The 12,944-nt window shown below is 41.4% G+C and overlaps 1 protein-coding gene across 1 annotated transcript in view; it reads right to left on the reverse strand.

Annotated features, from left to right (window-relative positions):
* Positions 1-730: 730 nt before the first annotated feature.
* The window catches only part of bace2 (beta-secretase 2), a 57,559-nt gene continuing 45,345 nt past the window's right edge, over positions 731-12,944 (reverse strand). Inside the window, exon 9 of the mRNA XM_056283233.1 lies at positions 731-3,212. Coding sequence (XP_056139208.1) covers positions 2,971-3,212 — 242 coding nt within the window. The 3' untranslated portion in view covers positions 731-2,970. The remainder of the gene's footprint in view (positions 3,213-12,944) is intronic.

The following is a 12,944-nucleotide window of genomic DNA, read 5'->3' on the forward strand; positions in this document are numbered from 1 at the left end:
TATCTAAAAAGCTTGCTGTGATATATATATATAAAAAAACTGTGACCGTAAAAGAAAATGGCTGACTCAGTAACAGCTAGCTTGACTCTTGTGAACCTGTAGACAAATGATCCGGGGTATTCAGTCAGCCTGTGCGCAAATGTATTCCAATGGGAGGCGACAAAATGGATCAACCAAGTATCATGAAATTTGCTACACATTACTGGGCCAAGCAACATCCAAAATACAAGATTTGGTGTAAATTACTTCCGATGGGCGTGGCATTTGAAATGTATCTGGTTTGAATTTTAATGAAAAATAACTCAATTAGCCATGGTTAGTGTTAACCAACATTAGTTAGCTTGATGGTTGGCCAGCTTAGTAGCTGTTAATTTTACGTTTATTTTTTTCTATCACTTTCTCACTCACTTGCATATCTTTTTGTTCTTTTATTCTTGTTAGTTATGAGTTCTAGATTTTCAATCATTTGGATTGTGATTTTAAATAAATCTCACTTAACTGTGTTTTTGTCATGCGTTTACTTTCCTGTTGCTTTGTTAGAAAAGTGTTGAGAGAAATTCTTGTCTCTGAGTGTCGTTGCCTCTGCATCACTATCACCATACAACGTTAAGTCATTTGCTTCATGTTCTCACTGCGTCTTTGGTGCCCTCTGTTTTTATTCATTTTTTTTTAATTTTTCTGTCCATGAGCAAACTAAATTGTTATAGATTAGGTCAAAATCAGGGTGAATAGACGCGTTCTTTTACTCTGTATATTGTATTTTGGGTCTATTTGTAAATATGTTTTGAAATGATATACACACACACTCTAAATATAATTCAAAATGGATTCATCCCTGTGGGTTGCTTTTCATGAGACATTTAACTGTATGTACCATTTGTCACCACCAGATGTCCTCCACAGAGCATTGCCAGAATAAGCCAAACGACTCCCATGAGGCGCTTTTCCCCAAACTTAAAACATCAACTTTCACTAGTGGCAAATACAAAATTAATAAAAACGAATCAATTAATTAAAGCTCAATCATCTTTGTTAGTTAAAGTAAACACGACATTTTGGCAAAGACAAACATTTTTTAAAAGGGAACATTTAAAGATTCAGTTATACCTTATTATTAAACCTCTCTCAACTTCATTTTCAGCTATTAAATTTTTGGCACATATACACAGTCACAGATACTAAAGTTTAACATCATATCACAGAAGAGGAAGTCTGCTCATTTGAGAAAACTTGGTATCAAGTTCCAGTTTGATTGCACAGCATAATTTCTTCTATCAGCTGAGAACAGGTTCTGTATGTACACAGGGCAACACAAAGAATGTGGAACAAAATAGGGAAAAACATATATTGATGCACGCTCATTAATCCTGGTAAGAAAATCACAGAAAGTTGAATCAGTTCATCTGGACACAACGTTTATTGACAGATACGTTTCATCACTCAACTAAGGGACGTCTTCAGTCTGAACTGACTGCAGGTGTCCCCACCCATTATCAACAATACAGTACAATACAGCTGCATAATGACCGAAACCAACAACCAGTTTCATATGCAAATATGGATGTGACATTAACTGACAACTGTAACTAGTCCCCCCCCCCCCCACTGTATCCAGCCAATTTACCCCAATGTTCCGAGCCATCCCGGTCGCTGCTCCACCCCCTCTGCCGATCTGGGGAGGGCTGCAGACGCGCCCATATTTGCACATGAAACTGGTCATTGGTTTCGGTCGTTATGCCACTGTATTGTTTATAAGGGTGGGGACACCTGCAGTCAGTTGACACTGAAGATGTCAGTTGAGTGATGAAACGCATCTCCCAATAAACGTATGCAGATGAACTGAGTCAACCTTCTTTGAGGGAAATACATGGTTGCAAGGCATCAATCCACTATAATCAATCAATCAAGTTGTATTTTTATAGCGCTGTTCTCGCTGCAACAGCCACCCAACGCGCTTTACAATTAATGATGTCAGACACAAAGACTTACCATATTTGGCCATTAGTGCTTTTGAAAGCTGTAAAATTCAAGAATTTGATAACTGTGTGGAAGTCCACACATTAGCATTGCTTGTGAGTTAGCTGCACCCCTCCAGTACTGGGGCAGTGTTAACTGTCCTGAAATGCTAGAAACATCCTTTGGATTTTTTTATTTGCATAACCCACCGTTCTTTATGCGTCAAGGTTTGCACTTTAAATCTACTGCTCCTACTCCATCTAAATAGCAAAGTTTGCAATGGTCCCATTCAAATAGTTGTAAATATCAAAATGTATACAGTATTAGTAAAAATATACTGATATGATTGTCATCTCTATATTACACTTTTGATTGGCTTTAAAGCAAAGTGCAATTCAGCAGAATATATATATATATATATATATATATATATATATATATATATATATATATATATATATCCTGTCGAGTCCTTTTTCCTACACCCTAAGTGAACATTGGTCCTACTTTAACATCCCAGACAGTAAGTTACCAAAATTACCACAAAGCACTGGAATCCTTCTTACACATATCACCAAATTAGCCAGTTTTTTCCAGACTGATTTTACGTTGACGTGAGAATCCGCTGGGAGAGCAGCTAACACTATAAGGGATTTCTTCCAGCTTCTTTGATTTTAAAGCTATTGTACACCCCCAGAAACAAACGAAGAACATATCGCCAGTTTCAGTGCAATGGAAACCAGTAGTTAATCTGCTTCAGAGTCCTCGAAAACTAGTTGTCACTTCAGAGTTTGACACAAAAGCTAAGGTGGGGGGTTCTTATCCAAGCTCTTGTCTTTTCTAATTCCTCTGTATCAACCTCGCTGGATTGAGATGTGTGACATGTCCAGTTTGTCAGTGACTAGTCTCATTGATCAGTGTAGGCCAAACCTGCCCGGCTATACTCTGGTGGCACAACACCACCTACTGGCCCCCCTGGCCAGTACCCCCATTTTCCCGCTTTTCTTTTCTCAGTCACTTGATGCGGTGGCGGACCAGGGACGATTCGTCTGTAATCTCCCCAGAGTGGCGTCGGTGTCGGCAGGGCAGGACTAGCAGCAGGAGCAGGGTTAGGAGGACCATGGCACAGACCCCCATCAGGGCGTAAGAGATAACCCAGAGGAGCGGCTCCTTCAGCGGCCCACTGAAACAGTTTGCTGACACGTCAACCACCGAGAACGGCCCGGCGATCTCCGACAGTGACACTCCATTGCTCACTGCAGGGTTAAGAAAAACAAAGGCAGCAATGAAGGGAAATTATAAAGGCGGACGATGCATGCAAAAAAGGAGGTGAACAGGTAAGGAACAAAAAAACAATCTTTAAGATTACTTTAAGATTTTTTTTATTTTTTTGGGGGGGATTCCCCCCCTTATTCTCCCCAATTATACTTGGCCAATTACCCTATTTTCCAATTTGTCCCGGTCGCTGCTTCACCCCCTCTGCTGATCCGGGGAGGGCCACATGCCTCCTCCGATACATGTGGAGTCACCAGCTGCTTCTTTTCACCTAACAAGGAGGTGTTTCACCAGGGGGGCATAGCGCTGGGGAGGATCATGCTATTACCCCCAGTTCCCCCTTCCCCCCGAACAGGTGCCCCGACCGACCAGAGGAAGCACTAGTGCAGCGACCAGGACACATATCCACACCCAGCTTCCCACCCGCAGACACGGCCAATTGTGTCTGTAGGGACGCCCGACCAAGCCAGAGGTAACACGGGGATACGACCGGTGATCCCTGTTGTTGGTAGGCAATGGAATAAACTGCCACACCACCCAGACGCCCCACTTTAAGATTACTCTGTGAAAGAGAGGTATTTTATTGAAAATACAACACACCTGGAGTACTCGAGACACCTCTCTGATATTGATCTAACTCTCACATCTCTCTAAAGTTAGATATCCCCTGTCATTCAAGGGGTTTTAAAGGTGAAATCACACAATACTCATCTTTCACCTGGACAATCATTGGTTTATTATTGTTAGCTTTAATATTGCTGCTGTTTACTTTTGTTAATTTATTTTTCAATTGAGGATAATACATGATGGGAAGTCAAGGGAAATCCGATGAAGGAGGCCGCACCAAGCCTGAGTCAGTCTCCCAACAGCAGCTAGATGCTAACAAGACTCTGTTGTTGAATATAAGGCAGATGATGAACAAAATGCGTGCTGATATTGTCAGAGAACTTAATTCCTTCATCTTGAAGACTGTCAAAAGAGAGATAAAAACGGCTCTTGAGTCTTTCGAGAGCAAAATTGTCTCACATGGCGAAACCATTGCGGACCTCGACCACTCGGCTAATGACCACCATGGCAAGCTAACCGACCTTCATGCTAATGTTAGCATGCTAACAACCTTGGTTGATTCACTTTCCAAGATATGTGAGGACCTGGAGGGACGTTCGAGGTGGAATAATGTTCGTCTGGTGGGCTTGCCAGAGGGTTCGGAGGGCCCTCGCCCCACCGAGTTTGCAGCCCAGTTTCTACAAGACCTACTTGGACTTGATGAAAAACCCGTACTAGACCGGGCCCATCGTGTCCTATGTGCCAGACCCAAGGATGGGGAACCTCCCCGTCCACTTGTTATTCAAGTAAATTAAATCTAAGTTCAGAACCAAATCCTGCGCCGAGCCGGGGAGGCCTCCCGCCGTCTTTGCCAAAGTCAAGAAGGAGCTTCACTCCTCCCCTAACATTAAGTTTGGACTTCTCTACCCGGCAACATTACGCATCACCTTGCTCAGTGGAAAAACTCATAAGTTTGAAGATCCGGCATTGGCGGCGGATTTTGTTGAGAAAAACTTAAAAAAGTAGTCACTCCAGATACTGTTTAGCGGATATGCTAATAGGCTAAGTAAAATTGTTGACTGATTATTTGAATGCATCTATGATTAGTTTCAATTCTATAGCCCTGCAGGTGCCATTTCTGAATGACATAGTTGATTGTTTTATGCTGCAAGTTCATGCTACTGTGTCTTTACTGTTTAAAAGATTGTTTATATGCACTTTTGATGTTGAATTGTGTATATCTTGTCCTGTTACTGGCACACTTAATAGTGACACCTTTTCCCGGGGTCATAACGTGTCATATTTCTTTTTTTTATAAATTTATTTCTGATTTTTCCCTTTTTTCTCCCAATTTAGTGGCCAATCGATCCCTATTTTAATTCAAACACCCACCCTCGTACTGCATGCATTCGCCAACTGCATCTCTCTGGCCGGCAGTCTCGAAGGAGACCGCCTCCCCACTTTCGTGACAAGGCGACTCCAGGCCGAACCACTGTTTTTTCCGACACACACAGAGACGCATTCACGTGACGAACACAAGCCGACTCCGCCCCCCTCCCGAAGACAGCGTTGCCAATGATTGCTGCTTCATCGAGCCCGGCCACAGTCGGATCTGACGAGACCAGGGGGCGAACCCCAGTCCCCAGTGGGCAACTGTATCGACACAAAGCCGATGCTTAGACCGCTACACCACCGTGGACCCATAACGTGTCATATTTCTGTAAGGAACGTCCGAGTAGTTGTAGGTAGGCTGATAATACAGCCACTATGAGGCGTGACAGTTTGTTTGTATCATTGAGGGGAGGGTTGCGTGCATCCAGTTTGAGGGATGCTTCTGCAAGAGTCGGTGTCGGTGGGTGGGTGGGGAGTACATATATGTGTGTTTTTGTTTTTCCTTTTTCCATCAGTCAGACATCTGTTTTGAGAATTGCTGTGGACCATCGCTCTTGTCATTATATAACATTCCCAACACCTAGCTATGACCCAACCTAATTTACCAGCATTGTCCAGTGGGAGAGACGTTAACTTCACTAGCTTTAAGGGCTCAATATCCCTATAAAACGAAGCAAAGTATTACACCATCTCCACTTCCTGGGTGCCCATATAATCTTTCTACAAGAACCCATCTCAAAGCCTCAGATCATTTGAAGTTGAAGAGAGGTTGGATGGGTCAGACTTACCATTCCTCATTCCTGGGTAAATCAAGAGGTGCAGCTATTCTGCTGCACAAATCTGTTCATTCAAATGTTATCTCTGATCCTAATAGTAGATTCATCATAGTTGCTGGCCAGATTCATAATACTCGCTTGGCTTTGGCTAACGTTTATGCTCCCAATTGTGACGATGGTGCTTTTTTAAACGTTTTTTCCTGACATGTCTTCACACTACTTCAACTGCTAGCTTAATCCTCAATTGGATCATTCCTCCTCCAATGTCTACACACCTTCAAACTCTGCCAAGGTAATCCAGTCTTTCATGAAGGAGTTTGTTGTTTCTGATGCCTGGCGCTTTTTTAACCCTTCTAAAAGGGAATATTCTTTTTTTCCCCCCATGTCCATCATACTTTTACCCGTATTGACTTTTTCCTGGTTGATAACCAATTACTTCCATCTGTGTCTGCATGTAAATATGATGCTATCGTTATATCTGATCACACTCCAATTTCTATGACTATCCATTACAAAAACTTTAGTAGGACACGTGCACCATGGCGTCTTAATACACGCCTGCTTTCTAATGACGACTTTGTTAACTTTGTTTCACTGCATATTGATTTCTTTGTGAGTCTAAGCAAAACGCCTGATGTTTCCGCTTGAGTGCTGTGGGAAACTTTGAAGGCATATATCAGGGGAGAGATAATCTCTTATACAGGATATGAGAATAAACGTAGAAAAGAAAAAATGACTAAATTGGCACAACGCATATCTCAGCTTGATAACATGTATGCTACCTCCCGATCCCCAGAGATATATAAGGAGCGTCTCTCCTTACAGGCAGAGTTTGACATCCTTATGACGCACCGTACTACAGAAATTCTGCTCCAAACGAGATCAAGGTTTTATAAACGTAGTGACAAGACCAGCCAGCTACTGGCACACCAGTTACGTCAGATATCATCATACCATCAAATCACCCAGATCCAAACAACTTTAGGTATAACTACTGAACCTTGGGAAATTAATATTACGTTTAAGGAATTTTTTAGGTCTCTTTTTGCATCTGAGCAGGCTTCTACACCTCCAAGTTTTGATTTTTTCTTTGATAGATTAGATATTCACTCCATTGAGCAGTCTGTCACAGAACTCAATATGGCTGCATTGTCTCTACAAAGTGGGAAATGTCCAGGACCAGATGGATATCCTGAGTTTTATAAGACATTTTGGCACAAGCTAGCCTCTTTACTAATGGATATTTTTAATGAATCGTTTGATTTAGGTTGACTTTCTCAAACTTTTACTCAAGCCTCAATTTCCCTTCTCTTGAAGAAAGGCAAAGATCCTGTAGCCTGCACCTCCTACCACCCAATAAACTTGTTAAACGTTGACTTTAAATTATCATCAAAACCGCTGGCATGACGCCTGTAATCTATTCTCCCATCTATTATCTCTTTGGACCAAACAGGGTTTATTCGAGATAGACATTCTTTTGCCAACCTTTGTCAACTGTTTAATACAATCTGTAATGTCTCGAACTCTAATACCCATGAAGCTTTGCTATCTTTAGATGCCGAGAAGGCATTTGATTGAGTGGAGTGGGATTACCTTTTTTATACTTCAGTGAGATTTGGTTTTGGGGAGAAATTTTCTTTCTTGGGAGTAAGCTACTCTACTCTGCTCTGCAAGCCTCAGTCAGGACAAATAATATTCAATCGGATTATTTTCGCCTCTATCGCTCTGCAAGACAAGATTGTCCTTTGAGTCCATTATTATTTGCAGTCGCCATTGAACCCCCATCGATCATGCTCCGATCTAACCCCCATATAACAGGCATATTTAGGGGGCCGTGCCTATAGTCCCCGGGTCCTATATTCCCCGGGTCCTATGTTCCCCGATTGGGGAACATAGGACCCTTTCGGAAAAAAAAGTGTCCCATATTCCCCGTTTTCCCCTAAAAAGGTCATATAATACCAGTTGCAATAGACACCGGGGAACATAGAACCCTCTTTTGGAAAAAGGGTCCTATATTCCCCGCTGTTTCCAGGGGAACATAGGACCTTTTTCCAAATAAAGGGTCCTATATTCCCCGCTATTGCCAATCGAGGAACAAACCGGGGAACTTGGAACCCTTTTTGCAAATTATTTTCTTAACGGGTCCAAAATAATAAAAACTGGGGTCATGGCCGAGTTGTAGGCTACGACAATCTATTCCTCCGCTGATTAAATTAGGCCGTATTACCATTGTTGGCTGTTGTATATCGCAGGCCACCTTGAGTGCGTATCCAAATTCGGCCTAGAGGAGGCTGTAATTTGCTTTATTGTTATTTCTTACCAATATTTACTGCAGTAGGCCTAGTTAGTTGGCTCTCCGGCTCAGCATGGACAGTCGGCAATCAACGCAAGTTTGTCTTGCAGTAGGCCCGCCTACCAGTATAACCTAGCCATTTCCACCTTTGCTCAAAGTTCAACTTGCACAGCACTGGACACTTCAGCCACTTTCTTGTTACTTTGCAGTTCGTTTTCCATATTAAATCACTTGGCAGACTTTCTTTCAAAAAGACTTTAATGATGAACTTTTTAGGCAGAGAACTTAGACCAGGACTTGGAATTTAGGACCAGCACAAAGTATCCATCAACGGGGGCCGCCTACCTTACACAATAGGCTAATTGCCTAATAATAATAATATGTGCTTCTCAAAAAACTAAAGGCTTGTGGAGGTGCTGAACCAAAAACATGAATCAAAGACGAACATCAAAGGATGTAAGGTAACACTCACCAAATGGTAAAAAAATAACAGAGGCAGTCCTCTATTTCACCATTGTATTGTTTGGCATCAGTCATTAAGGTTTCTGAAGAAGACCACCCGGCCAAGTTAATGACCGATGCCAAACAATGAAATGGTAAAATAGAGAATTGTCTCTTTTTTTTTTTCATTTGATGAGTGCTACCTTACATCCTTTGATGTTCTTCTTTAATAATAATAATAATAATAATAGTAATAATATCAATAATAATAAATAATAATAAATAACAATAATACTAACAGCCTAATAATAATCATAATGATAATAATGATAATAATAATAATAATGATAATAATAGCCTAATTATAAAAGAGGCCTTATAACAAATAACAATTACAGGCATAATACTATCAATAGTAACACTGATAATAGGCTATTAATAACAAAATGCTTCTAGTAAAAGCTTGGCTGAAAAAGGGTTGGTCTATGGCAGAAGCCCCCCAGAAAAGGCATGGTCTAAAACAAAAATCTCCAAGGCCTAACTAGCCTAACGTTAAAGCTTTTTTCTTCTTCAAAAAAGTAAAATGAGTAGTCCTAGTCCATTAGGCTACTCAACAAAGAGGGGCTAAAATCCTGGATTTGACGTTGCCAACGCTGCAGGACCCTTTGCGCATTATAGATCCTTCTGATTGGGACTGTTGGCTCCCTCGCAACTTCTGCAATCACCCCCTGTCGGAATTCTGCACGGTGCACCATTTCTCCGTCAGGGGGATGCACGTGTTCCCCAACATTGTGCACAATAATGTTAGCATCCACGTCCTCCACTTCAAATCTATTTGTGATCAGTGGCACTCTACAGTTCCACCTCCAGCACCTCCATCTAATGGTGTCTTGATTGGTACGGTGCTTCTGATATCTGAAGTTCTCATGTACCAACACTTTGCCCCCTCGATCACCATCCTTAACTATCGCCATTGTTTGTCTTCTTGTAGGCTAGTAAGCACATGACAGTGAGTCCACGAGTTATCACCGATAACAATCGATTGTTGCAAACTGTTGCAAGTTGGCGAGCGGTTTAGACATTGGTGAATTTTGATCATGTGGTTTAGAACGCCAGGAAACTTGCGTGCAGATGACCACACATCCACGACAAGTTTTAAATATTTCCAAACTCGAAATCATGTGTGCATTTGGCTATTTATACATTATTTTTCGAGCAATATGTGTTTTGTGATTCAGCTTTAGCGTTGTTGATTAGCCTTTCATTCATATTTTGTCAAAAAGGCGTATTCATTAGCCTAGGCCTATGTCCCGTTATTTCTGTAGCATACAGCATCTTAGAATCTTAAGAGACCAGGCAGATATTGTTATTATTTTGTTATTACCATGCTATATTAGCCTACTTTATAATTAAAAATATTTCAATTATCCAATTTTTAGCATTTCTAATATAAGGCTATATTGTTATTATTATTATTATCATCGTCATCATCATCCTCATTATTATTATTATTATGCTATTATTATTATTATCATCATTACAATTATGATGCTTAAAGGGCCTTACTGAGCAGATGGTTTCTATCTAATATCTGTCAGATGCTTTTCCCAATAAGCTGGTGTGGTTATGATGGAAACGACGGCTTTCTAGGGAACATAGAAGAAGTGGGTCGGAATTGGCCTATTGTCGATATCAGCCAGCTTTCGCAGGAGTCTATCCCTGGTACAATGCGCTAGACTTCTGGGAGATGGACTGCGGAGGACGGAACACAACACCTATCCTCAGCTCCCAGCACTTCTCGCACAATGTACTACTCATACGCTGAGTTGGCGGCACCCGGGATCGAGCTCACGACCTTGCGATCCATAGGCGAGAGCTCTACCGACTGAGCTATGCCCGGGTACAATTGCCCAAGGAACATAGGCTTACTATATTACATTCAGACACAGACGAGCCAGCTCACCTACTCGGCGAGGCGCATTTTCCTTGATAAGTGACACATTTCACGCATAAATATCAGAGAACTAGCGGGGTGGGTTATGCGCCCAAATATAGGCTATAGCCTAATAAGTTGAAATTGGTTTAGTGTCGAAAGTTTCCACATACTTTAGCCAACCTGGACTTTGTGAATTCGTTTTTGTGATATAAAAATAGAAATCGTATGATTCATTGTCTTCTTAATAATCTGCCCTAAATAATGTATTATTGAAAATGCACTTTTTGCGCCAAACAGCGTACACCCCTGCTGACCGAGGAACATAGGACGTTTCTGTATAAATAGAGTCCTATGTTCCCCTGCACATACAAAACGGGGAACATAGGACCCTTTTGGGGAAAAGTGGGGAATATAGGGCCCTCTGTATACAAAAAGGTCCGATATTCCCCGGTCTCATACAAAGCGGGGAACATAGGACCCGGGGACTATAGGACCCGGGGACTATAGGGAGGACCCCATATTTAGAGATGGAATAGAATTGAAGGTCTCTCTTTATACAGATGACCTCATTTTATCTGTCTTTTTCTGTTCCTTCTGCCCTTGCTACTCTTCAATCATTTGGTCAAATATCTGGATACAAATTGAACTTAAAACATGAGTGAGATATTTCCTATTAATACAGCTGCTAAGAATTATCCTCTACACAACTTATCCTTTAAAACTGCCCAACATAGCTTTACATATTGTCACATTCTTAAAATAATGGCCTAAGTTATATTTTCAAGTTTTTCAAAAAACAGAATAAACTGACAAATTTTGTTTCAGTTTCAGTTTATTCTGTTTTTTGAAAAACTTGAAAATATGACTTAGGCCATTATTTTAAGAAGGTGACGATATCTTGGAGTCCATATTACACACAAATTTGAAGACCTCTACAAAGCTAACTTTGCCCCCTTATTGACTTGAATCCGAGAAGGCTGTGAATGTTGGTCTGTGTTCAATCTTTCTTTAGTTGCACGAGTCAATTCCATTAAAATTAATATTCTTTCTTGATTCTCCTACTTGTTCCAATGCATACCACTTTTCTTTCCTCAGACCTTCTTCCATAAAGTGGATAGTCTGATCTTGGGAGTTTATCTGGAATAAGAAGGTTCCTAGGCTGTGTAAACATGATTTGCAAAGTCCTAGGCAACTTGGAGGGCTGGCTTTACTGAATCTCAGGTTCTATTATTGGGCAGCCAACATTAGAATTTTTAAATACTGGCTTCAAAATGAGGCCTTTGATCCCCCTCTGACACGGCTTGTTATGGAGGCAAACTCCAGCAAACCGGTATCACTGAAGGCTCTAGTACACTCTCCTATACATTCTTCTACTTCTCTCTATACTAAAAACATAATTGTTAAAACCTCTCTTAGGATCTTGGTTCAGTTTAAGCGCTATTTTGGTCTACAATCATTTTCTACCTATGCCCCATTAGCTGCTAATCATGTTTTCCCTCCTTCCCTGGCAGACCGTGCTTTCTTGATTTAGTCAAATCTTGGTATCAATACTTTTAAAGACTTGTATATTGATAAGTTTTTTGCATCCTATCAGCAACTTTCAGACAGATTTTCACTTCCTAGGCAACATTTTTTCAGATATTTACAGGTCCACAGCTTTGCTCGAAACACGTTCCCCATGTTTCCCCACCTACCTAATGATTTCATTCTAGATGGTTTTCTTTTTTTTTCTCTAAATTTATTTCTAGTTTTTCCCCTTATCCCACCTGATTAACCCAATGGCATATGGCCGGAACTCTTGTCGTATAACGCCCTTGGCTCACGTTTCCACAAGAAGGAGATAGTCGTAACACCAGCTTCCTTCAAACTCGTGTCGGCTGCTCTCGCTATTTTACACGCTGAAGCCTCGCATGGATCGCGTCACCTTCATGCCGCGAAGGAGATGTAGGGAGAATGCTATCGGTTGCTTGGCTGCAGGCGCCTGGATGGACCAGAGGGGTCGCTGGAAAACGACGAGTTCCCCGAAAACTACACCGATCTACACCCACTATCCCTCGGGTGAGGGTGGCCTAATGAATGCCTTACCCCGTGGACGCTCTGGCCGTGACCGGTTATGGCGAGTCTGGGATACGAACCTCCCAGCCACATGACGAGCGGATTGCAAGACCGGCGGTTTATTCCACTCGGCCATCAGAGCGGCTAGATGGTTTTCTGACACCAGTCCCAACCCTGGAAGGCTCAATTTTGTGTGTGTGTGTATATATATATATATATATATATATATATATATATACATACATATATACATATATATATGCACACACACATA

This window comes from Lampris incognitus, chromosome 7 (assembly GCF_029633865.1).
Source record: "Lampris incognitus isolate fLamInc1 chromosome 7, fLamInc1.hap2, whole genome shotgun sequence".
Classification (NCBI taxonomy): Eukaryota; Metazoa; Chordata; class Actinopteri; order Lampriformes; family Lampridae; genus Lampris; species Lampris incognitus.